The sequence below is a fragment of the Neomonachus schauinslandi genome, chromosome 4 (genome assembly GCF_002201575.2).
Source record: "Neomonachus schauinslandi chromosome 4, ASM220157v2, whole genome shotgun sequence".
Classification (NCBI taxonomy): Eukaryota; Metazoa; Chordata; class Mammalia; order Carnivora; family Phocidae; genus Neomonachus; species Neomonachus schauinslandi.
In genome coordinates this window covers 97,543,833-97,568,859 of record NC_058406.1, presented here as the reverse complement: position 1 = coordinate 97,568,859, position 25,027 = coordinate 97,543,833, and the positions used below count along the sequence as shown (strand labels likewise).

Genomic DNA, 25,027 nt, shown 5'->3' with positions numbered 1-25,027 from the left:
CATATAATCTCAAATACTACAAGTTTCAATACTCACCTGTATGTTCCTGTATGTTCAATACCAGCCTATATGTTCTGTAATAGAGGCCAGACTTTTAAACTTAAAGTTCCTTTCAACTCTAAGATTCTGATTCTGTAAAGGCAAACTGAATTTGGGATGTCAAATGAGACACTCAGAACTATCAGCCATTGGTTAGACTTCTTCTGTTTAAACAACGAAAAAGTAAAAAAAAGAAGACCTTTTTTTTTTTTTAAGCTTCCAAATCATACTCACTAGCAAGAATATGAGATGCAAAAAAGAACAGAGTAAGTGGGAAACAGTCTTGAGCTTTGTTTATTAATCCTTTAATAAACTAATATCTAAAAATATAAAACAAACAATAAATGATCCATCCCTAGTTAGCTTATTTGGAGGGAAAAAATTATAACCACTCAAAAATTTTAATAAAAGATACAAGCACCTAATTTTGATTACTGAAAATTCTATAGATTGCATTTGCACTTTTTCTACCATTTCACTAAAATTTTCTTCTCACAATGGATTTTTTCCTGTGTTCTGCTATTAATGTTTTTCTGTCCTTAAGAGTCTACTGAAACAGTGTGGAATGGTGGTTAGAAAAAGGGACCTTGACACTAGACAGCTGGGATTCAAATCTTGGCTCCATCATTCACTAACTGGGTGACTTTGGGCAAGACAGTTAACCCTAACTGTGCTTCAATTTCCTCATCTGTAAAATGGAAACAGTAACCACAGCACCTGCCTCTTAGGGTTGTTTTAAATGCAAAATAAATTCATTCACATACATCTCTAAAACCAGCCCTCAGTATATGGTACATTTATTACTTTGCTTGGGCTGCTATCATGACATATATAGACTAGGAGGCTTAAACAACAGAAATTTATTTTCTCATAGTTCTGGAGGCTGTAAAAGTCCAAATCAAGGTTCCAGATTTTGGTGAAGGCTTGTAGACATCCATCTTCCTACTATGTCCTCATAGGACCTTTTCTTGGTGCATGTGCATGGGCAGAGCAAGCTCTAGTGTCTCTTCCTCTTCTCTTAAGGGCTCCAGCCCTATCAGATTAGGGCCCCACACTTATGACCTCATTTATTAACTCCTACTCTATCTACATATATAATGACTTAGGGGTTAGAGCTTCAACATATAAATTTATGGGGGACACAATTCAGTCCACAGCAATATGAACTATACAAATACTATTGAAGTTTCTATTAATGTGCATAAGACTATTGTTCTAAAGGAAAATAGTCTTATTCATAAACCAAGTTACAGAATCCCTAACGTTACTGATCTCTTGCCAGATTGGTTGCAAAGAAGGTAAAACTTTTTGTTGATATGTACTTAATTGCTTTCATTTACATGATGATCCCTCTGAAATGGAGGACCACTGGCAAAACCTTGCCTCTGTACCTTGTTAACTCAGAATAAAAGGGCTTATTTTGTAAAGTCTCCCTTTCCAACTCTAACTTCCTTTAACCTTTAGGATCTCACAGATAACTCTCAGTTTACCCACGAAATCAACTTAAATGCTCTAATAACCAGCTGGCAAGAACTCACCTGACAATAATTTGAACCTGCCATGCCCCAGTCCTCATTTACCAACCTAACCAAAGAGTGATCTACAAAGTTTACATCTGAAGAAGTCTGACAAAATTACCACAAATTAGAACCACCTTTCATTAAAAAAAAAAAGCTATTTTTTTTTTAAAGATTTTTTTTATTTATTCATTTGAGACACAGAGACACAGAGAGAGAGCATGAGCAGGGAGAGAGGCAGAGGGAGAAGGAGAAGCAGGCTCCCTGCTGAGCCAGGAGCCTGATGTGGGGCTCGATCCCAGGACCCTGGAATCATGACCTGAGCCGAAGGCAGATGTTTAACCATCTGAGCCACCCAGGCGCCCCAAAGCTATTGTTTTTAAATAGAAAAAAAATTAAGTCAAAACTTCTCCATTAGGATTCTAACAAAACATTCAGTCAAGAAAGAAATACCCCTTTTGCTCGCTAAAATAGTTACCTAAAAACTCATTTATATTCTGAATTTAAATTCAGCAAACAACTCTTCCTTAGTCACTGCAATGATTAAATGAAATAATGTATGCTATTTACCTACTACCTTCCCTAGGACCCATACCTCTTTGATAAATGTTAATATAGTAGATGTTCTGAGAAATAAGGTTTAAAAAAACTAGTAGAAAATTAACATCCAACTCTTATTTTCAGTACACATTTATACTCCAATCCTTTAAAAAGACTCACAAGTTTACCACTGAGTTTAATATAAAGAAATATTTACTTGAAAAGAGGACCTAATTTTAATTAACCATTAAATATAAATTTTCCTGCACTAATGTCTCATAATGGGGCATCCACAAAGCAATGGGAACTTTTCTATCTGTAACCTCTACTGAGGAAACATGCTTTATTTCATTAAGTGATAGACACTAACTTAAATATTGTATTAAAAGATCTCTAGTGTCTTTGATTACCTAAAGGAAAATTATTCCTCCATCCCAACATCTCTCAAACCTGGGAGAAATGATCTTCTCAGTCACTTTATTTTTTACAAAAAATAAGCAAGCAATAAACAGATTATAAGAGAAATCAAGTATTAGAAAAATTCTTCCAAATATCACAAAGAAAAATGTTATGAAGATTACTGTGGTGGCACATTATAATTAGTAAAGATAACTACATTACATAAAGCTAGTATGTGTGCCTTCCTACCCCATTAGTATTTTCTTGCCTTCACCTATCATTACTTAAAAGATAGTCATCACATCAAGAAAAATTGAGAATGGGGGAAAGAGGTGAAGTCGATAAAGAACAGCTTGATAATTCTCAAGATTTGTCCTTCGGTTAAGTAAAAGTTAAGTAAATTAACTTACTTTTTTAAACTAACCTTAACAAGTGGAGTGAACTCAGGAGAGGTAAAAAGTTAGAGCAAACTAAGGTGAACACAGCTCTTCCCCAGACCTCCATCCACAAACACACATTAATCCTTCCCTTGGAACTGTGAATGTACAACATAACCCACTTACCTTACCAACCAAATCACCCTGGGCATGTGACTTTTTTATGTATACATAGCACTACTGCTTTCTTTTGCATCCCCTCCTCCTCTATAATATGAGCAGTATCAGAACTATGTTTGAAGAAAAATTATAAATAGGTACTGGACTTCCCTGATACTAAAGAAAAAAGAATGCAGAAAAAGCTTCAAAATACTCAGATAAATGACTATAGCATCTGTGTGTGTGTGTGTGTGTGTATTAGAAAATCTACCACATCATCTGTATATTCCAAAGCAACTATCACTAAATCTTGACTGAAACTTGCAAAAAAAAGAAACAAAGTACATGTTATATATACACTTATTATAATTCAAATTATTGTTACATAGAAATACTCAGGTTTTATAAAGTACTTAAAAAGTTAGATTCTGTTTTAAAGATGGAGGTAGAAAATGGATATAGTAGTGGATGTATAATAAGAAGTAAACTTACCAAATATATTGGTGGAGTGCCCTTTCCTTGCAATAGGTCTGAGTTCATTATGTCCCCATCCATATATCCTATAATTATCCCAGGCATGTTTCATCATCTGAGAAAGGAAAAATTATAATCCATCAATTTACATTACTCACAGACTGTTATTTCATCTATCTAGATCATCTATCACTATAGCCTTACCCATTCTCCTGTATCTCCTACATTAGGATACTATTCTATTAACATTTGTACCAGTGTGATAACACACATAACCATGTTTAACCTCAGTCTACACAACAGAAGAAAAAAAACTTGGCCTGCAGGCTATATTTTGCCAACCCTGACCTAAACAAAGTGACTAGATAGGTGTGATTCAAGTAGCAGCAATCAAGTCCCTTTATGCATAGATGAAGGGACTCTCTCGATTTGCAATTTCAAGGTCTATGTAATACATCATCTTGGAGCTGATGGGGGCTAACACTCCCCCAACATGGAGAAACTAAACAGCGAAAGGACAGAGGTGCATATTATTAACAACATCTAAGATGTGGTCTTAGCCAAGCCAAGCTTGATGCCCTACTTTAGAGCCACTAAGCTAATAAATATTTTTTATATCAACTAGTTTGAACTGCACTTCTTACAACCCAAGGAGCTCCAAGCTACACAAAAGCGGAGTATTTAATTATGTAACAGTTGAATTATTTAATAGTGGACTGTGGTATATCAAAAATCTATTCAATTAACAGTATACCATTCATTAAAATATTCCTCAACTTGTTTTTTTGCAGTTTGCATTATTCAGACACCAAAACCAGACAAAAAGACATTACAAGGAAACTGAAAACCAATATACCTCTAAAACACAGATTCAAAATTCCTTAACAAAAACTAGCAATAGAGAGAGGATACTGCATAATGATCAAGTACAGTTTAACGTAGGAATAGAAGATTAATTTAACATTCAAACACCAATCAATATAATTCAGAATATAAAGGGGAAAACATCATACAACCATTTTTATAGAGGTAGACAAAGCACCTGACAAGATTCAACACCCATTCATGATAAAAACCCTCAGTAAACTACAAGTAAACATCTAAAACCTTTTTTAAAAAGGGGATCTTCAAAAAACCTACAGCTAACATCATACTTAATGGCAAAAGACTAAATGCTTAACCCCTAAAGTTGAGATCAAGTATGTCCATTCTCACCACCTATTTTCAACAATGTACTGGAAGTCCTAGCCAGTGTAACGATACAAAAAAAGAAATAAAAGGCATAAAAATCAAAAAGGAAAAGTACCTCTATTCACATTACTATGTATAAGGAGAATCCTAAGCAATCTAAAAAAGAAAACTCCACAAGAATTAGTAAATGATTTCATTAAAGTAACAGGGAAACAAGTTCAGAAAACTAAAATCAAATATATTTCTATATGCTAGTAATAAACAATAGAAATGGAAATTAAAAAATAATTCCATTTATATTAGCTTCAAAAACATGAAATATTTCAGAATAAATTAATATGTACAAGAATTATATACTGAGAAATATAAAACACTGCTGAGAAATTAAAGAAAACCTAAGTGGAAACATGTAACATGTTCATGGAACACTGAATATTGTTAATAATTCTTCCCAATTCATCTACAGATTCAGTAAAATCCCAAACTCCAGCAACCTTCTATTTTCATAAAGAAGCTAATTCTAGAAAGGCAAAGGACCCAGAAACGCCAGAACAATTTTTAAAAAGAACAAAGCTGGAGGATTTAACCTGATGTCATAGCTTACTGTAAGTTATTCAATACAGTGTCCTATTGGCATTAAGGGCTATGGAATAGGTATGAGTCCAGAAAGAGGCTCAACACCTACTGATTTTGTCATTTGATTTTGAATAAAAGTGCCAAGGTAATTCAATAAGAAAAGGATAATCTTTTCAACAAATGATGCTGAAACAACTAGAAAGCTCTATGGGCAAAAACTGAAGCACAGCCCTTACTTCAGACAATAAACAAAAAATTAACTGGCAACAGATCACAGACTGAAATGTCAAAATTAAAACTAAATCATGTGCCCACACACATACTTGTACACAACTGTTCATAGCAACTTTATTCATTATAGCCAAAAACTGGAACAAATGTTGAACAAGTGTTCAACAGGTGAATAAATAAAACAAGTTATGGTATACCTATACAATGGAATACTATTAAGAAAAAAATTACCTTTGTGTGCAATCCACATAGATGAATCTCAAAAAAATTATGCTGAGCAAAAGCCCAGAAACAAAATATCACACACTTTCATACTTTATGATTCCATTTGACTAAAGCTCTGAAAAAGACAAACTTCATCTATAATGACTAAAAGTAGATCAGTAGTTACCTGGGACCAAGGAATCGGGTGGACTGACCAGAGTGGGGCACAAGAAAAACGTTTGAGTTTATAAACATCTTGATAATAGTTGTTATGCAGGTATGTACATCTGTCAAAACCCATCAATAAGCAGTACTCTTAAAATAGGTACATTTTATTTTATACATATCATGTCTCAAAAAGCTCAATTTTTTTTAAAGATTTTATTTATTTGGCAGAGAGAGAGAGAGTGAGCACAAGCAGGGGGAGCGGCAGGCAGAGAGAAAGGGAGAAGCAGGCTCCCGGCTGAGCAGAGAGCCCTACATGGGACTCGATACCAGGACCCTGGGATCATGACATGACCTGGGCTACAGGCAGCTGTTTAACCGACTAAGCCACCCAGGCACCCTTCACCTGTTCCTCTATTTATCGCTATATCTTGAAATGGAGTTTATAGTGCTATTTCTTGATTTTTAAAAAAAGGTTTAGGTATGTACTATATTCCCCTATAGTTAAGATAATTTAGCTCTTTTATACCACTACCTCCACATAACACTTCCCCACATATATTTCCCTGGCCCACATCCTCCCAATGTAATTAACAACAAGTTTTTCTCATAATTATTATATTACTTTAGGCAATTTTTGTTTTTCCTGCTTTTAATTACTTGTCTGAGGGCTTGGGTCTTTTTGTTTACTTAGGTTTTTAATGTAACAATTCTGAATTTACTTCCAAATTATACTTGAGCTTCAAAAACTTGTCTCAGTATAATCAAACACATCAGATAAACTATCAATTCCATTTTATCCTGATATAAACTTCCTGAAGCTATCCCTCCTGCTCTAACCTCAACTTCTGTTCTCTCTGCCTGAAGCACAGCAGTCACCCTGCTGAGTCCCTTATTCAGAGTCCTGAGAATGCCCTTCCTTTCTCTCTCTAGTGACAGATCCCTTGTTGCCAAAATCTCTTCTCTTCCTATTTTTGTGCTGAAGCATAGTTTCCAGTAGCAATGTGAGAAAATGACTAAATTTAACCTCAGATTTGATTCACAATTTGGCTGAACATATAATTCTTTCTAAGCCATTGCTCCACTCTCTTCCAGTTTCCAATATTATGGTTGAGGAATCTGAGGTGCCATTATATACAATCCCATCTTTTGAGTGGAAACTTTTTTTTCCTCTGTAAATTTTTAGGCTCGTTTTTGAATGCCTATTTTTCTAAAATTTCAGAAGGAGTCTTTTTTTTTTCTTTTTTTTTTTTTGCTCATTGTTGGTAGGTTTTTTCAATCTGTAAACTCACATTCTTTAGGTTTAGCCAATTTTCTTAAATTGACTTCTTCTCTATTTTCCTCATCTAATCACTTGTTAGATGTTCCTGACTGATCTTACTTTGTTTGCTCATCTCTTTGTTCTACTGAGAGATTTGCTCAATTTTATCTTCCAACTCTTCTACTGAATTTTAAAATTCTATCATATTTTTTAATTTCTAAGAGCTCCTTCATATTCTGCAAATGTTCTTTTTCATAGCTTACTGTTCTCATTTTATGAGTTCCATTTTTTGTCACTCCAATGATGTTAATTCTTTTTTGTTATTTTTTTGTCCTCCCTGTATTGTTTCTGTATTCTCTGAGTTCCTGAATTCTTCATCTGTTTTGCTGTGAGAAACTTTCCTGAAACACGTGGTGATCTTTGGTTTGTTCTTCACATGAGAGGGAAGCACTTACAAGATAATTAAATGCTGCCAGTGAATGAGCAAAACTTGAGTTGAGCCTCATCTTAGGGAGTACAGGTGAAACCCAGGGGTTTTCACTGAGGAACAGTGAAGGTCTTTTCTCTTGGGCCAGTCCCTCTGGAGAGAAGTCCTCCCATCTTCCACTTACTGAACATAAAAACCTGGCTGCAAGAATTCTGAGAGCTGAGCAGGAGAAAGTGGTCTCAATATTCAGAACACTTTTCACTTAATTCCCTCCACCCTAACCACCTTTTTTGTGTTTTCCCTCAGCCATAACTGGTTTTCCCCAAATCCAGACCTCCTCTAATTTATCCCTCCAAAAGTACACTTTAGTCTTCTTTTGGGGAAGGGAAGAGAGCAGCTAGGATGCCTAAGCTGGACAACTGGGGATCTAGGAGTTAAGAGCACTTTTTAAAATTTTCAAATAATCCCTTTCCAACTTCATTTTATACCCCTGCCTTCAGAAGTAAACAATGCCTCTAATTCTTCAAACTTTCAGGTATCCTTCAGTTCACATCACCTTGCCTCTTGTTAGCTTCTTCCCCTATGAGCTTAAGTTTCAACTTTCTCTGCGTGCTAAGCCAGTGACCATAATGTTTAATAGGAGCCTATACAGGAGGCCTTAATATGTTTCGTGTTGACTTGTAAGAACACTGGATATTATGGTGTGCTCTAAAGGGTTAACTCACCAGGTCTGGGTTGTCCAAACCCTATACATCCCAAAAAAAGATTTGGCCTGTGCCAGACTCCTGGAAAATAACCACTAAATCTTCTTATCCTGCCTTTTGGAGTATCTTCGTTTAAGTGTAGCCTTGGGCCACGTCAGACAGTTTACCCATACAATGTGATTTATGGTGGGGGCCTTGGGCCACATGGTATCAGCCTGACCTTTAGAGGTGTTGGAGAACTAAGGTCAGCCACGCCTACATAATGAACCTCAAATAAAAACCCTGGACACCAGGGCTCAGGTTAACTTCCCTGGTTGGTGATACTTCCTTACCACACATCACTTCTGGGAGAGTTAAGCACTGTCCATACCACTCCACTGGAAGAGGACAGCTAGAAACTTGCATCTGGTGTCTCCTGGACTCCGTCATATGGGCCTTTTCTATTACTAATTTTAATCCGAATGCTACTGCTGTAATAAACCAAAACCATGAATACAACAGCTTTGCCAAGTTCTGAGAATACTTCTAGCAAATCACTGAGGCTGTGGGTGGTCTTGGGAGTCCCCTAAACACACAGTTACTTGAATTATTATGTACATAAGAAGGTATTTCAATAAATTCTAATGACATCTAAAAAAACAGCAGGTCAGTCATCTCAAAAAAAAAAAAATCTATCAATGTTTTCCCAATACAGTCCAAAGAAAGTGCCTTTAGCAGCCAGCACATAAAAGAGACTCCAGAGCTGAGGTAACATCAGAGTACAGCTCTATTTTGATTCCATCAAGGTCAAGGTCTCACAATAATTCATAAGGCCAAGCTTAAAGTACCTGCTAAATCTTTCATATTCATTACTAGAATATATCCAAGTAGATATTTAACTATTTGAACTAAACTTCTGTCTTATTTTATGATAAACAATCCTTTTGAAACATTGCTGATACTGTTACAACCTGACAAAATCTTTTTCTTCACAGGCAGTACAACAGGCAAACTCTACCAAGAATCAGCAGTTCTAATTAACAAAACTTAACTGTAATATTCACTAAATTCCGCCTACCTCCCCCCCACCCCGCCCCGACACACACACACTCTGGCATTCTCTTTATCTCCAAGTAATTCCTAGAATAACAAATTGAAAGACTTCTGAGACTAAACAATTTAAAGAATTCGGAGGTCAATTGTTCCCCATTCTTCAATCCTTTGAGACTCTGGAAGATATCTGCAGTATGGGTCAAAGGTTTCATGACCTATTCTTCAAAAGATGGCAGATATAATGCTAATTCTTCAGAGGCATGTTTATGAGGAGATTTGCATAGTATCTAGCAGAGTCCCTTGTAACTAAACACTTCAGAAATTTCTTATTCAATGATAAATTATTTACAGATCTATTCTACATTATTTATAAAATGTTGAATATCAAAAGCTCTCTCAACAGAGTGGTATAATGATCCAAACAACATTATATCAAAATTTTAAGTGTCCAATGATACTATAATCCATATTAAGAAAGAAAGTTCGAGCCCTTATTGCCAACTTGGAATCTGAACTATGACCATGACCCCAAAACAAACAAGAACAAAGTATGACACCATAGATGATACAAATGCATATATATTTAAATCCAGTCAAATACCATAGCCACTCCACATCATAAATCTGTTTTATTACCTCTTTAATTTTTTCCCTTTTCTTTCTTATGTCATTATCTTCTGGGTCTCCACCATTTATTCCTATTAGATTTGGTATAGGGACTGGCGGCAGTGGCTTCTTCTCTTTTGTCTTCATCTCTTGGACTACCTTATTTTTCTCTGTCTGAATTTCTGCTCGAATTTCCTCCCTTGACTTTTTTAATTTTTCTTTTGCTTCTTCCAGGGCCTTCTCATGATCAGCTCGAATTTTATTTCTCAAACGTTCCTCTTCTTCCCTATAAGAGGAGAAATAAAAAAAGACTGGTAAGAATGATCCTTAAGAACCTCAATCTTTGAACATAAAATTTAAAGTTTCCTCCACCAAACCCTAATAGATGTTTTCTACTCTGGCCATTAAAAGGTAAGGATGATCTGTGAGAGAGACTCAGATCTATCTGCCCAAATAGGATAAATATAACTTGGTATGAGCCCTGGATGCTGAAGACCAAACACTTTACAAGGTGGAAGAAGAGGGAACCGAGAAAGAAAGTTATAATTGCAGGACCCAGTGAGAACAGATAAAAGAGCAATCAGTAACTTATCAGAAGACAAATGAAAAAGAAGAGGGGGAAAGAAAAGGGAGAGGGAAAGAGAAAGCAACCAGAGAGAAAACTTGATGGGGGAAAGAAAATTAAAAATAGAATTAAGTATGGGGAGGGTACAAAAATATAAATATAGGGTCAAGGAAAGAGATAAGTGGAAAAGAGCTAGGGAAATTTTTCATTTATTTTATAGTACATGATATGCTTCTAAAACTTCTACATTTTGAAAATACTATAGATCTCAAAACACAACAATTCCCAATTGCTGTGGGAATTGTTTAAGAGAGCTCTCTTGAGCCCTTGTTAAAAATACAGATTCCAATTCAGTAGGTCTGTATGAAACCCATGATTGTGTATTATGAAGAGCTCCTCTGATGAATTCTGGTATGCACACAGGTTTGGACACCACTACCACAGTGGACACCTACTGGGTTTTCTACCCCAGCCTACTTTTGTGAGAGCTCAATCTTCTCTCCACTTCTACCCCAATCCACGTGAATGAATACAGGAGTGGTAGTTACTATTTTCCACATCAGCCAATGATGACTGCTCTAAGGGTAAATATCTAACTCAGTAGTCACCAGAGTCACCTTTTCAGAAATTTAATTCAAACTCTGCAGACAGCTGGACCCATAACATTGCTGGTGGGAAAAGAAAATGGTACAGCCACTCTGGAAAAGGTCAGCAGTTTCTTAAGAAATTCAACATGCAACTATCACAAAATTCAGCAACTGCACTGGACATTTATCCTGGAGGAGTGAAGACTTACGTTCACACAAAAACCTATACATAAGCCCATCACAAAAGGACAAGTACTGTATGATTCCACTTCAATGAGATACTTAGGATAACCAAAATCCATAGAAAGTAGAATGGTGGTTGCCAGAGGATGGGGGAAAAAAGGGAAAGGGAAGTTATTGTTTAATGGGTAGAGTTTCAGTTTTGCAAGAAGAAGAGTTCTGGAGATGGTTACACAAACAATATGAGTGCATTTAATACCAATGCACTGTACACTTAAAAATAGTTAAAGTGATAAATGTTATATGTATTTTAGCACAATTTCTAAAAATTGGAGGAAAAATTCCATACAAAAATGTTTATAACAAGTTTACCCATAATAGGCAAAAACTGGGAACAACCCAGGGATCCTTCAACAAGTAAATAAACAAACCACTGTTTATACTGTGGTCTAGCCACACTATGGAATACTACTAGCAATAAAAAGAAACTATTCATACACACTTGAATGAATTTCAAAGGTATTACTATTTGAGTGAAAGAAGCCAATCTCAAAAGGTTACATTCCACATTATTCCTTTTACCTGACATTCTCAAAAAGACAAAAATATAAGGATGGTGAGTAGATCAGTGGTTGCCAGGAGTTATGGATGGGGGGGGGGTTAACTATAAAGGAATAACACACGAGAATTTGGGGGGATGAAAGCATTGCTATGTAACCTAATTATAGTGATTATGGGAATATGTACATGTGTTTAAAAATCACAGAACATCAAGAGAAAAATATCAATTTACAGTCTAATATTAAAAATAAAATTTTTTTTTTTAAAGATTTTCTTTATTTATTTGACAGAGACACAGCGAGAGAGGGAACACAAGCAGGCGGAGTGGGAGAGGGAGAAGCAGGCTTCCTGCTGAGAAAGGAGCCCGATGCTGGGCTCGATCCCAGGACCCTGGGATCATGACCTGAGCCGAAGGCAGACGCTTAATGACTGAGCCACCCAAGCACCCCTAAAAATAAAATGTTAAATGTTTAGAAAAAAATACTGGAGGGTGCCTGGGTGGCTCAGTCATTAAGCGTCTGCCTTCAGCTCAGGTCATGATCCCAGGGTCCTGGGATCGAGCCCAGCATCGGGCTCCCTGCTCAGCAGGAAGCCTGCTTCTCCCTCTCCCACTCCGCCTGCTTGTGTTCCTGCTCTTGCTATCTCTGTCTCTGTCAAATAAATAAAGAAAATCTTAAAAAAAAAAAAAAAATACTGGATTGCTAGCAGTAAGAAGGGGCTGATGAGGGAAACAGGATAGAATGCAACAAAGTCAGGGCAAACACAGGGGCACTTGAGGGTAGGGAGAAAGAATCTGTGGGGCCTCCAGACAGACTGGAGGTGGGAAGAATGCAGCAAGGAGAAACCAAGGTTGTCCCCTGAGTGAATTCATGAGCAATTCTGGGCTGATCTGTTCAGAAGACTCAGGCAAAAGAGGGCATCATCAGCCTTCCAGCCCCCTTCCCTCTCCTTCCCAACAGAGAAACACTGTGCCTAGGCCAGGAATAATAAATGTGTCTATGTCAACCAAGTCTTTCTCAAATGCCCCTGCAGCTAGGGGTGATCACATAACCCTATTCCAACCAAAGAGACAAAGGAGGGCTACTGGGAAATATTTTCCTTTTGGGATTAAAAAATGGACAGAGCCATTTGAGAAAAGGGCCTGTTAGGTACTAAGACCAAACCTATCCAAATACCTACTCCTGTCTTCAGCTGTGGTTGTGATGCCTAAAGCTGTGACAGCCATTTTGCAGACAAAAGGCCTGGGGATAAATAGCCAACATGGCTCAGGAAAGAAAAGAAAGCCGTAAAGTGCTACTGATATCATTAGGCTGCTACCAGGGCCTTCAACTGCCAGTCCCCAGATTTCAGATTCTGTGGGCCTGAACCAGTTAGGTGTTCTGTCACTTCCACCTAAGAATGTTCCCAACTCGCTCACTCAGCGAGCAAACAATGCACACAGAGTGAGGAAAGCAGAAGGCCTGGGGCTAGGTCCCAAAGAAGAGTAACATCAAACAGGAACCACTGGTTCTTTCAAGGGCAGTTTCTGTCCTGATGATGACTGGGAGAGTCTCTACTGGGAACCATGCTTTCCCTTTCTAGCTCCAAGCATCATGTTACCACTGAAGGGCACATGGAAGCCCCTACCATGTTTGCAATGGCTCATCTGTGCCATCACTGTGGAAGCATCCTCACCCACCAGTGAACCTCCACAAACAGTGGATATTACATGCCACTTTCTAGAGCCCACCCTAATGGTGGGGAAGAAATACAGGCCACAACACATTCTATGTCCCTCTCGAAAGCTTCACAATGCACATGGGTATTTTAAAGGCTCTGAGAAGTTCTGCAATAAAGGTGCCTAGCATAACATTGCCCAACGTTTTTTAGTCACATTCCCCTTTTCTGCACACACCCCTTTTAGCATGCCATGAAACACACTGTCATAGATGAATGTCCTCAAACTATGCCATCAACCAACTAAGTCTTTGGTAGAACCCGCTACTTTTTTGCTGTGTGACATTAGATGTATGTCACCTCTCTGAGCCTCCTTTTCCCATCTGTGAAGAGTATCCCCACCAACCTTGCAAGACTGTTGTGAGGAGTGGATGACACATGAGTCTAAGAGTACAGAAAAGTCCTTATCAACTTAAGGTTCCTTCCTTCCCTTACCACCTATCCTCTTCCTCACCACACACACACACACACAGTGTCATTTAATGATCTAGGATAACATCAGTGTCCTCAGGAACCAGGGACCAATACCCAGGGACATCTTGCAACTTCTCAGCATCCCTGCACCGAATGACATAACAGCTTCTGGGCAAACCTACAAGGATTGAGAGGGCACCAAATGCTCTTAAAATGTGGCCAGCCTCCCACAGAACTAGCAGAGAGCTGTGCCCTCCCTTTTCCATCCCTGACTCCTTTGCCCATATGCCCATAATGGCAGCTGGGGCCTTCAGTATTACCTTAGAAATAAAAGCATAATGGGCATAAGTGCAGGGAAGCCTATTTTCATTTACTATTTTACTAATTAAATGCTAATATCAATTATTTCTCTAAAAGTGAAGTATACTTGAGAGCAACCTATATATGTAAACAATTTTCAAATTACACAATTTTTAATAATTATTTTTAAAAATAAAAAATTGAGGGCGCCTGGGTGGCTCAGTTGGTTGGGCGACTGCCTTCGGCTCAGGTCATGATCCTGGAGTCCCGGGATCGAGTCCCGCATCGGGCTCCCTGCTCGGCAGGGAGTCTGCTTCTCCCTCTGACCCTCCTCCCTCTCATGCTCTCTGTCTCTCATTCTCTCTGTCTCAAATAAATAAATAAAATCTTTAAAAAAATAAAAAAAATAAATAAAAAAAAATAAAATAAAAAAAAAATAAAAAATTGAACCCTCTAAATTTTAGTACTCTGTAGGAAAGCCCCCAGTCACTTTACCCCACTTGAGTTACTGTTATGGCATCCAAACATTGTTCAGCAGAACTATACTGTTCCAATATTGTGCAGTCTTATTCAAAAATATTTTGAAAATCAAAAGATCTATAAATTTGCATTTGTCCCTCAGAAATAATTATTTGTTTAGCAGTTTAGTGAGTACATTCACCACAGAATAACCACCATGAACTGGAGTTCAAAGAAAGACCAATCTAGTCCTCAAGAGGAACTCCAGAGTTCAAGGAATTGAGTTGGACCTCCCGTTAACTGGGTGCCAAGAAGAGTCATTTTATAGTTGAGGAGAAAAAGTACTTAAGGTAAAAGTACTTAATCCAAAAGCCAGGAGACAATTCTCTTTCCAGCTCTGCCCCGACTTACTCTGCAATCTGACACAAATCATTAAAAACCACAAGATCAGTACTTTCTGGGTACTACCCCAACTACACCACTTGGCTAGTGGTATCCAAGGTAAATAAAAGTACTTAGTATATTGTAACCATTAATTATCTCAAACATCCTAACCTCTCTCATAGTTTTCTTCTCTCTATATATATCAAACTTTTATTTTTGAGCCCCTCCTTTCAAGGGGCTCCTCAAATTTTTAGTGGCCAAATTTCTAGATTTGCAAGTACACCAGCTGAATCAACTCTTTTGGATGTTTATTTTCCCCTAGTTGATCTTTTACTTATGTATTTTTAAGATTTTTTTTTTAACTTTGATATCTCCAACAGAGAATCATGTTGAACTTGCACATGTGTATGTTTCCATCAGTGCCTTGTATCTTTCTGTGTAGTAAAGAATCTGGCCACGTCCAAAGAGAAGTCTGGCCTTTGTCCTCAACTTCTAGGAGGTAATCTTTCATATCTGACGAAAGTGTCCTTGTTTACAGTGAGTGCTGGCCGCACCCAATCTTAGGGTGGGGTTGGCCACATCTGATAGTCTTAGAGTCAAGGCTGGCCACCCTAGAAACATCAACCATATGACTTAGGGTGAGGGTTCTGGGTCAGTTTTACTGAGACTGAGTTCAATCACGTGGGCAATCAATTAATCATGCCTACACAACAAAGCCTCAATAAAAACTCTGGACACCAAAGCTTAAGCAAGCTTACTTGGTTAGCAATATGTACTGGCACACTTTGAGGGGAGGAGAGTAATGTCCTGAGTTCACAAGGACAGGACACTAGAAGCTCCACATCTGGAACCTTCCTGGACTTTATCCAATGTGCTTCCTCCTTTGGCTGACTGTAACCTCTATCCTTTCCCTATAATCTACAATCCTTTCATGAGTGTAGCTCCTTTCAGTAAGTTCTATCAGTGCTAGCAAATTATCAAACCTGATGGTGGTTGTGGGAGACCCCTAAAACTGCAGGTGGTGTCAGAAGTGAGGCAGTCTTGTGTAGAACTGGGACCTAAACTTTGAAGTTGGGCTAACTCTGGGCACCTTCCAAGGCTTCCAATAAAATCCAGTCTTACATATACACGTTCTCATGAGATCTGAAATTGCTTTTTTCAATTACATGTTAATGTGTAATATTTAACTCACTTTTGTTACACTATACATAATATAAGGTTTTGTTGTTGTTTTGTCTTGTTTTGTTCTGTCCCTCCATGCACGCTTGGTCCTTGAAAAGCAAAGGCAAATGACAACAATTGTTGTGGCTTAAATCATATAAGACACTGGTTTAGTCAATGACTTAGATTACCTTATTTAATTCTCACACCAATTTATGAGGTACCCTCGATTAAGCACTGTTCTCCATCTTATTAGAAAAATACTAAGGCACAAAGAGAAAAATTAAGTAATTTGTTCAGGGTCAGAGAGCTAGTAAGTAGAGAGCCTAGACATAAGCATACGCATTTGGACTTCTTAAACATTTATGCAAATAGTGCCTTTCATATAAAAGATGAATTGTATTTAAGAGTTTGTCTCTTGCTGTGCAGATACAAACACTATTTCTCAACCTCTTCTCCCCTCTTCTTTCATCCTACAGCCCTCACTTTTTAGCTAAACACATGCTCCTGCTAAAAATAAAACTCTATTTCTCAGCCTCCCTTACTGAAACCGCCCTATAGAATTTGTGTGATCACAAATAAGCTTTTATCTTGCTTATTAAGCCACTGTTGTTTTGTGACTTTTATGTTTGGTAAAATGACCTAATATTAACTGAACCACACACTCTCCAACCTAAATGATCTCTTTCCCTGAGGCTTTCACTAGTATCTGAGAGCTGATTTGCCAGAAAGAAACTAACCAGGTAACAAATTTCCCTCTCCAATTAGAGTATTAAAATAAGTCATGTTTGGAAACATTCTGAAGGGCAAATACAATCCTCAATTACATAAGGATACAAAAAATTACATTGAAATCTTGTTTGGCAAAGATTTAGGCAGATAGACAAATACTCTCTCCCTCTCTACTCTTCACCTAAGAAACATAAAGTCTCATCCGTCCTTAAAAATAAATCAATAAAAACTTCCCTCAAAACTGCCTGTCTCCACCATCACTGGTGTCCCCCTTCCTTCAATCACTATACTTTTTCAAAAGCACTACACTTGCTATTTCTACTTCCTTAACCTCACATCACTCTTTTATCCATCACAGTTAAAAACTGATAACAAAGTTTATCCATCCTTTGAAACCACCTCTTCCTCACACTTGCCTTTCCAACAAACTGCTGATCACTGGCTTTACCATGATCAATTGGCCCCCAAAATGTCGTATTCCATCCCCACTTCTGTTCTCACTCTATGTACTCTTCCGATTCAACACCAACCAACTGTATTTTCTCAACTATTATAACAACAACAACAAAAAATACATACATATATGTATATATGGTCAGCCTCTACCAGGTTACTAAGTACTCCAAATCCAAATTTCTAACAATATGTAAGACACTGCCATCGACTATTTGCCAAACGCCTCCAATTCAACATGTCCAAAACAGAACTGAATGATTACTACAGAAAAGGGACAATCACAGACTAAGTGCATTCACAACACAGTTTTTTTTAATTAAAATACCAGCAAAGTTAATCAGCAACAATAAAACATAGAAAAAAATAATTCATAAGTAATTGAACTTATCCCAGAAACAAGAATAGCTTAACATCAGAAAATTCTATCCATGTAATTTACGTATTACTAAAGAATAAAAATTATATAAATCACTCAGTAAAAACAGAAGAGTAAAGTGATAAAATTCAACATCCATTCCTGATTTTAAAACCTTATAGCAAGGGGCGCCTGGCTGGTTCAGTCGGAAAGCCTGTAACTCTTGCTCTTAGGGTTGTGAGTTCAAGTCCCAACGTGGGTGGAGGAGATTACTTAAAAAATAAAATTGTTAAAAAAAATAAAACCTTATAGCAAAGGAGAAAAAGAGAATTTTATCAACCTAATAAAAAATACCTTCCAAAACCTATAGCAAATAGCAATCTTAATAATGAAACTGTAGAAGCATTCCCTTCAAAATGAGGGAAACAAATAAGAAAGCTCACCATCAAAACGTTGAGGGAGGAGGAGCAAGATGGCGGAGGAGTAGGAGAACTAAATTTCGTCTGGTCCCAGGAATTCAGCTAGGTAGGGATCAAACCATTCTGAACACCTACGAACTCAACAGGAGATGGAAGAAAAAAATAGCAGCAACTCTCTGAACAGAAAAGCAACCACTTTCTGGAAGGTAGGACGTGCGGAGAAGTGAATCCGAGGCAATATTCGGGAGGATAGACGATAGGGAAGGGGGTGTCCCTCGGCCATTTCTGGCAAGTGATAGAGCAGCCGAGCACAAAATCGGACTTTTAGAAATCTGCTCCACTGAGGGACTTTGCTCGGGTGGCTAAGCTGGGGGTGGAACCCTCACAAGACAGTGTGGTCTCAGGACCCTCGGGGTCACAGGAAGAAGGGGGTGCCTGAGTGCGGCAGAACTCCCAGGTATCGCAGCGGGGAAGCCGGCTGCACAGACGGAGCGAGGAGCGGACTTTCAGCTCGGGGTTGCCATAAACCGTGATCCGCGGCACAGTCGGGCCACTGCTCCTCCAGCAGGGACCCAACAAGCGGCAGATCTGGGGACACTCCCCTTCCTCCCCCGGGACGAGCGGTGCTGGAGCACACCACAGGGATCTGCTGGGTTTGGAGACTCCACACAGGGTCGTGTGCCAGAGACAGAAACACTCGGTCACAGGCCAGGTGAGCACGGAGTGTGGCCAGAGACCAGGGAGACGGGAGTGATTGACTGCTTTTCTCTGGGGGCTAACTGAGGAGCGGGGCCCCGAGTTCTCGGCTCCTCCGGGGTGGAGATTGGGAGGCCGCCATTTTCACTCTCTGCCTCCAAAGCTGTACGGAAAGCTGGCAGGGAACAAAAGCTCTGGAGAGCAAACCCGAGCAGATTACTTAGCCCGGACCGGCAAGGGCGGGGCAATGCCGCCTCCGGCAAAGACATTTGGGAACCACAGCAACAGGCCCCTCCCCCAGAAGATCAGCAAGAACCGCCAGACAAGAACAAATTTACCGATCAATGAAAACAGCAGAATGCCGGCGCTAGGAGAATACTGCACATAGAATTCATGGCTTTTTTACCATGCTTCTTTAGTCTTTCAAAGTTAATTTTTTGAATTTTTTTTTTGAATTTTTCTTTTTCCCTTTTTCAGCCATCTTATCAATCCCTTTTTTAAAAATCTTTTTTATTTTTCATTTTTAGAGTCACATTCTGTCCCTTCATAGTAGTTAACCTTATTTTTGGTATATATATATATAAATTGTTCTCTCTTTAAAATTTTGGGATACAGTTTCTTCTAACAGACTAAAATATACCCGAAATCTCTAGTGTATGGCTTTTGTTCTAGTCTCCTGCCTGATTACATTCTCTTTTTTTTTTTGATTTCTCTTCTTTCTTTTTTCAACCAACTTCTTATCAATTCCTTTTATAAAATCTATTTTAATTTTCATCTTTACAATCATATTCCATCCCTTCATCATATTTACCCTTATTTTTGTACATATATAAGCTTTTCATTCTTTAAAATTTTGGGAGGCAGTTTCTTCTAACAGACCAAAATATACCCAAAATGTAGCATGTGGCACTGATCTATTCACCAGCCTGATCATATTTGATCATATTCTTTTTTTTTTTAATCTTTCTCTTTTTCTTTCTTTTTTCTTTCTTTCCCTTTCTTTTCCCCCAGTTTCAGGTCTCTTCTGATTTGTTTAGTGTATATTTTTCTCAAGTCATTGTTACCCTGTTAGCATTCTGTTCTCTCATTCATCAATTCTCCTATGGACAAAATGACAAGATGGAAAAAATCACCTCAAAAAAAAGAACAAGAGGCAGTACCAACTGCTAGGGACCTAATCAATATGGACATTAGTAAGATGTCAGAACTAGAGTTCAGAAAGACGATAATAAAGATACTACCTGGGTTTGAAAAAAGCATGGAAGATATTAGAGAAACCCTTTCTGGAGAAATAAAAGAACTAAAATCTAAATAAGTCGAAATCAAAAGGCTATTAATGAGATGCAATCAAAAATGGAGGCTCTAACTGCTAGGATAAATGAGACAGAAGAGAGAATTAGTGATATAGAAGACCAAATGATAGAAAATAAAGAAGCTGAGAAAAAGAGAGATAAACAACTACTGGATCACGAGGGCAGAATTCGAGAGATAAGTGATACCATAAGACGAAACAACATTAGAATAATTGAGAGCCCAGAAGAAGAAAGAGAGAGGGGGCAGAAGGTATAATGGAGCAAATTAGAGCAGAGAACTTCCCTAATTTGGGGAAGGAAACAAGCATCAAAATCCAGGAGGCACAGAGAACCCCCCCCAAAATCAGTGAAAATTGGTAAACACCCCAACATCTAATAATAAAACTTACGAGTCTCAGAGACAAAGAGAAAATCCTGAAAGCAGCTCGGGACAAGAGATCTTTAAATTACAATGGTAGAAACATTAGATTGGCAACAGACCTATCCACAGAGATCTGGCAGGCCAGAAAGGACTGGCATGATATATTCAGAGCACTAAATGAGAAAAATGTGCAGCCAAGAATACTATATCCAGCTAGGCTGTCATGGAAAATAGAAGGAGAGATAAAAAGCTGCCAGGACAAACAAAAACTAAAGGAATTTGCAAACACAAAACCAGCCCTACAAGAAATATTGAAACAGGTCCTCTAAGCAACGAGAGAGCATAAAAGTAACATAGACCAGAAAGGAACACAGACAATATACAGTAACAGTCATCTTACAGGCAATACAATGGCACTAAATTCATTTTTTTCAATAGTTACCCTGAATGTAAATGGGCTAAATGCCCCAATCAAAAGACACAGGCTATCAGATTGGATAAAAAAACAAGACCCATCAATATGTTGTCTGCAAGAGGCTCATTTTAGACCCAAAGACACCCCCAGATTGAAAGTGAGGGGGTGGAAAACCATTTACCATGCTAATAGACACCAAACGAAAGCTGGGGTGGCAATCCTTCTATCAGACAAATTAGACTTTAAACCAAAGACTATAATAAGAGATGAGGAAGGACACTATATCCTACTTAAAGGGTCTATCCAAGAAGAAGATCTAACAATTATAAATATCTATACCCTTAACATGGGAGCAGCCAATTATATAAGCCAATTAATAACAAAAGCAAAAAAACACATTGACAACAATACAATAATAGTGGGAAACTTTAACACCCCCCCTCACTGAAATGGACAGATCACCTAAGCAAAAGATTAACAAGGAAATAAGACTTTAAATGACACACTGGCCCAGAGAGACGTCACAGATATATTCAGAACATTCCATCCCAAAGCAACAGAATACACATTCTTCTGTAGTGCCCATGGAACATTCTCCAGAATCAATCATATCCTAGGTCACAAATCAGGTCTCAACCGGTACCAAAAAATTGGGATCATTCCCTGTATATTTTCGGACCACAATGCTTTGAAACTAGAACTCAATCACCAAGAGGAAAGTCGGAAAGAACTCAAATATATGGAGGCTAAAGAGCATCCTACTAAAGAATGAATGGGTCAACCAGGAAATTAAGGAATTTAAAAAATTCATGGGAACAAATGAAAATGAAAACAAAACTGTTCAAAATCGTTGGGATGCAGCAAAGGAAGTCCTAAGAGGAAAGTATATAGCAATACAAGCCTTTCTCAAGAAACAAGAAAGTTCTCAAATACACAACCTAACCCTACACCTAAAGGAGCTGGAGAGAGAACAGCAAATAAAGCCTACAACCAGCAGGAGAAGAGGAAATAATAAAGATCAGAGCAGAAATCAATGACATAGAAACCAAAAGGACATTAGAACAGATCAATGAAACTAGGAGCTGGTTCTTTGAAAGAATTAATAAGATTAATAAACCCCTGGCCAGACTTATCAAAAAGAAAAGAGAAATGACCCAAATAAATAAAATCATGAATGAAAGAGGAGATCATAACCAACACCAAAGAAATACAAACAATTATAAGAACATATTATGAGCAACTACATGCCAGCAAATTAGATAATCTGGAAGAAATGAATGCATTCCTAGAGATATATAAACTACCAAAAATGAACCAGGAAGAAACAGAAAACCTGAACAGACCTATAACCACTAAGGAAACTGAAGCAGTAATCAAAAATCTCCCAACAAACAAGAGCCCAGGGCCAGATGGCTTCCCAGGGCAAATCTAAGAAACTTTTTTTTTTTTTTTTTGACAGAGAGAGACACAGTGAGAGAAGAACACAAGCAGCAGGGGTGGGAGAAGGAGAAGCAGGCTTCCTGCTGAGCAGGGAGCCCGATGTGAGGCTCAATCCCAGGACCCCGGGATCATGACCTGAGCCAAAGGCAGACGCTTAACAACTGAGCCACCCAGGTGCCTCTCTACCAAACATTTAAGAAGAATTAATACCGGGCTCAGTCGGTTAAGCGGCTGCCTTCGGCTCCGGTCATGATCCTGGAGTCCTGGGATCGAGCCTCACATCCAGCTCCCTGCTCAGTGGGGAGCCTGCTTCTCCCTCTCCCTCTGCCTGCCGCTCTGCCTACTTGTGCTCTCTATCTCTCTGTCAAATAAATAAATAAAAATCTTAAAAAAAAAAAAAGAAGAATTAATACCTATTCTTCTTAAACTGTTCCAAAAAATAGAAATGGAAGGAAAACCTCCACACTCATTTTATGAGGCCACCATTACCTTGATCCCCAAACCAAAGACCCCATCAAAAAGGAGAATTACAGACCAATATCCCTGATGAACATGGAGGCAAAAATTTTCACCAAAATACTAGCCAATAGGATCCAACAGTACATTAAAAGGATTACTCACCATGACCAAGTGGGATTTATTCCTGGGCTGCAAGGTTGGTTCAACATCCACAAATCAATGTGATACAATACATTAATAAAAGAAAGAACAAGAATCATATGATCCTCTCAATAGATGCAGAAAAAGCATTTGACAAAGTACAGCATCCTTTCTTGATCAAAACTCTTCAGAGTATAGGGATAGAGGATATATACCTCAATATCATAAAAGCCATCTATGAAAAACCCACAGTGAATATCATTCTCAATGGGGAAAAACTGAGAGCTTTCCCCCGAAGGTCAGGAACACGTCAGGGATGTCCACTGTCACCAATGCTATTCAACATCGTACTAGAAGTCCTAGCCACAGCAATCAGACAACAAAAAGAAATAAAAGGCATCCAAATCGGCAAAGAAGAAGTCAAACTCTCACTCTTTGCAGATGATATGATACCTTATGTGGAAAACCCAAAAGACTCCACCCCAAAACTGCTAGAACTCATACAGGAATTCAGTAAGGTGGCAGGATATAAAATCAATGCACAGAAGTCAGTGGCATTCCTATACACCAACAAGACAGAAGAAAGAGAAATTAAGGAGTCAATCCCGTTTACAATTGCGCCCAAAACCATAAGATACCTAGGAATAAATCTAACCAAAGAGGCAAAGAATCTGTACTCAGAAAACTATAAAATACTCATGAAAGAAATTGAGGAAGACACAAAGAAATGGAAAAACGTGCCATGCTCATGGATTGGAAGAACAAATATTGTGAAGATGTCAATGCTACCTAGAGCAATCTCCACATTTAATGCAATCCCTATCAAAATACCATCCACTTTTTTCAAATAAATGGAACAAATAATCCTAAAATTTGTATGGAACCAGAAAAAACCCGGAATAGCCACAGGAATGTTGAAAACGAAAAGCAAAGCTTGTGGCATCACAATTCTGGACTTAAAGCTCTATTACAAAGCTGTCATCAAGACAGTATGATACTGGCACAAAAACAGACACATAGATCAATGGAACAGAATAGAGAGCCCAGAAATGGACCCTCAACTCCATGGTCAACTCATCTTTGACAAAGCAGGAAAGAATGTCCAATGGAAAAAAGACAGTCTCTTCAGCAAATGGTGTTGGGAAAATTGGACAGCCACATGCAAAAGAATGAAACTGGACCATTTCCTTACACCACAGACAAAAATAGACTCCAAATGGTTAAAGACCTAAATGTGAGACAGGAGTCCATCAAAATCCCCAAAGGAGAACACAGGCAGCAACCTCTTCGACCTCAGCTGCAGCAAATTCTTCCTAGAAACACCGCCAAAGGCAAGGGAAGCACGGGCAAAAAATGAACTATTGGGACTTCATCAAGATAAAAAGCTTCTGCACAGCAAAAGAAACAGTCAACAAAACCAAAAGACAACTGACAGAATGGGAGAAGATACTGGCAAATGACATATCAGATAAAGGGCTAGTATCCAAAATCTATAAAGAACTTATCAAACTCAATACCCAAAGAACAAATAATCCAATCAAGAAATGGGCAGAAGGGCGCCTGGGTGGCTCAGTTGGTTAAGCGACTGCCTTCGGCTCAGGTCATGATCCTGGAGTCCCGGGATCGAGTCCCGCATCTGGCTCCCTGCTCGGTAGGGAGTCTGCTTCTCCCTCTGACCCTCCTCCCTCTCATGCTCTCTGTCTCTCACTCTCTCTCTCTCAAATAAATAAATAAAATCTTTAAAAAAAAAAAAAAAAGAAATGGGCAGAAGACATGAACAGACATTTTTTCCAAAGAAGACATCCAAATGGCCAACAGACACATGAAAAAGTGCTCAACATCACTTGGCATCAGGGAAATCCAAATCAAAACCTCAATGAGATACCACCTCACACCAGTCAGAATGGCTAAAATTAACAAGTCAGGAAACGACAGATGTTGGTGGGGATGCAGAGAAAGGGGAACCCTCCTACACTGCTGGTGGGAATGCAAGCTGGTGCAGCCGCTCTGG

At 38.4% G+C, this 25,027-nt stretch overlaps 1 protein-coding gene across 1 annotated transcript in view; it reads right to left on the bottom strand.

Moving 5' to 3' along the window:
• The window catches only part of MAN1A2 (mannosidase alpha class 1A member 2), a 199,777-nt gene that overhangs the window by 138,702 nt on the left and 36,048 nt on the right, over nt 1-25,027 (bottom strand). The window contains exons 2-3 of the mRNA XM_021690033.2: nt 9,933-10,188; nt 3,524-3,620 (exon numbers count right to left, since the gene is read on the bottom strand). Of these exons, the coding sequence (XP_021545708.1) occupies nt 3,524-3,620; nt 9,933-10,188 (353 nt within the window). The remainder of the gene's footprint in view (nt 1-3,523; nt 3,621-9,932; nt 10,189-25,027) is intronic.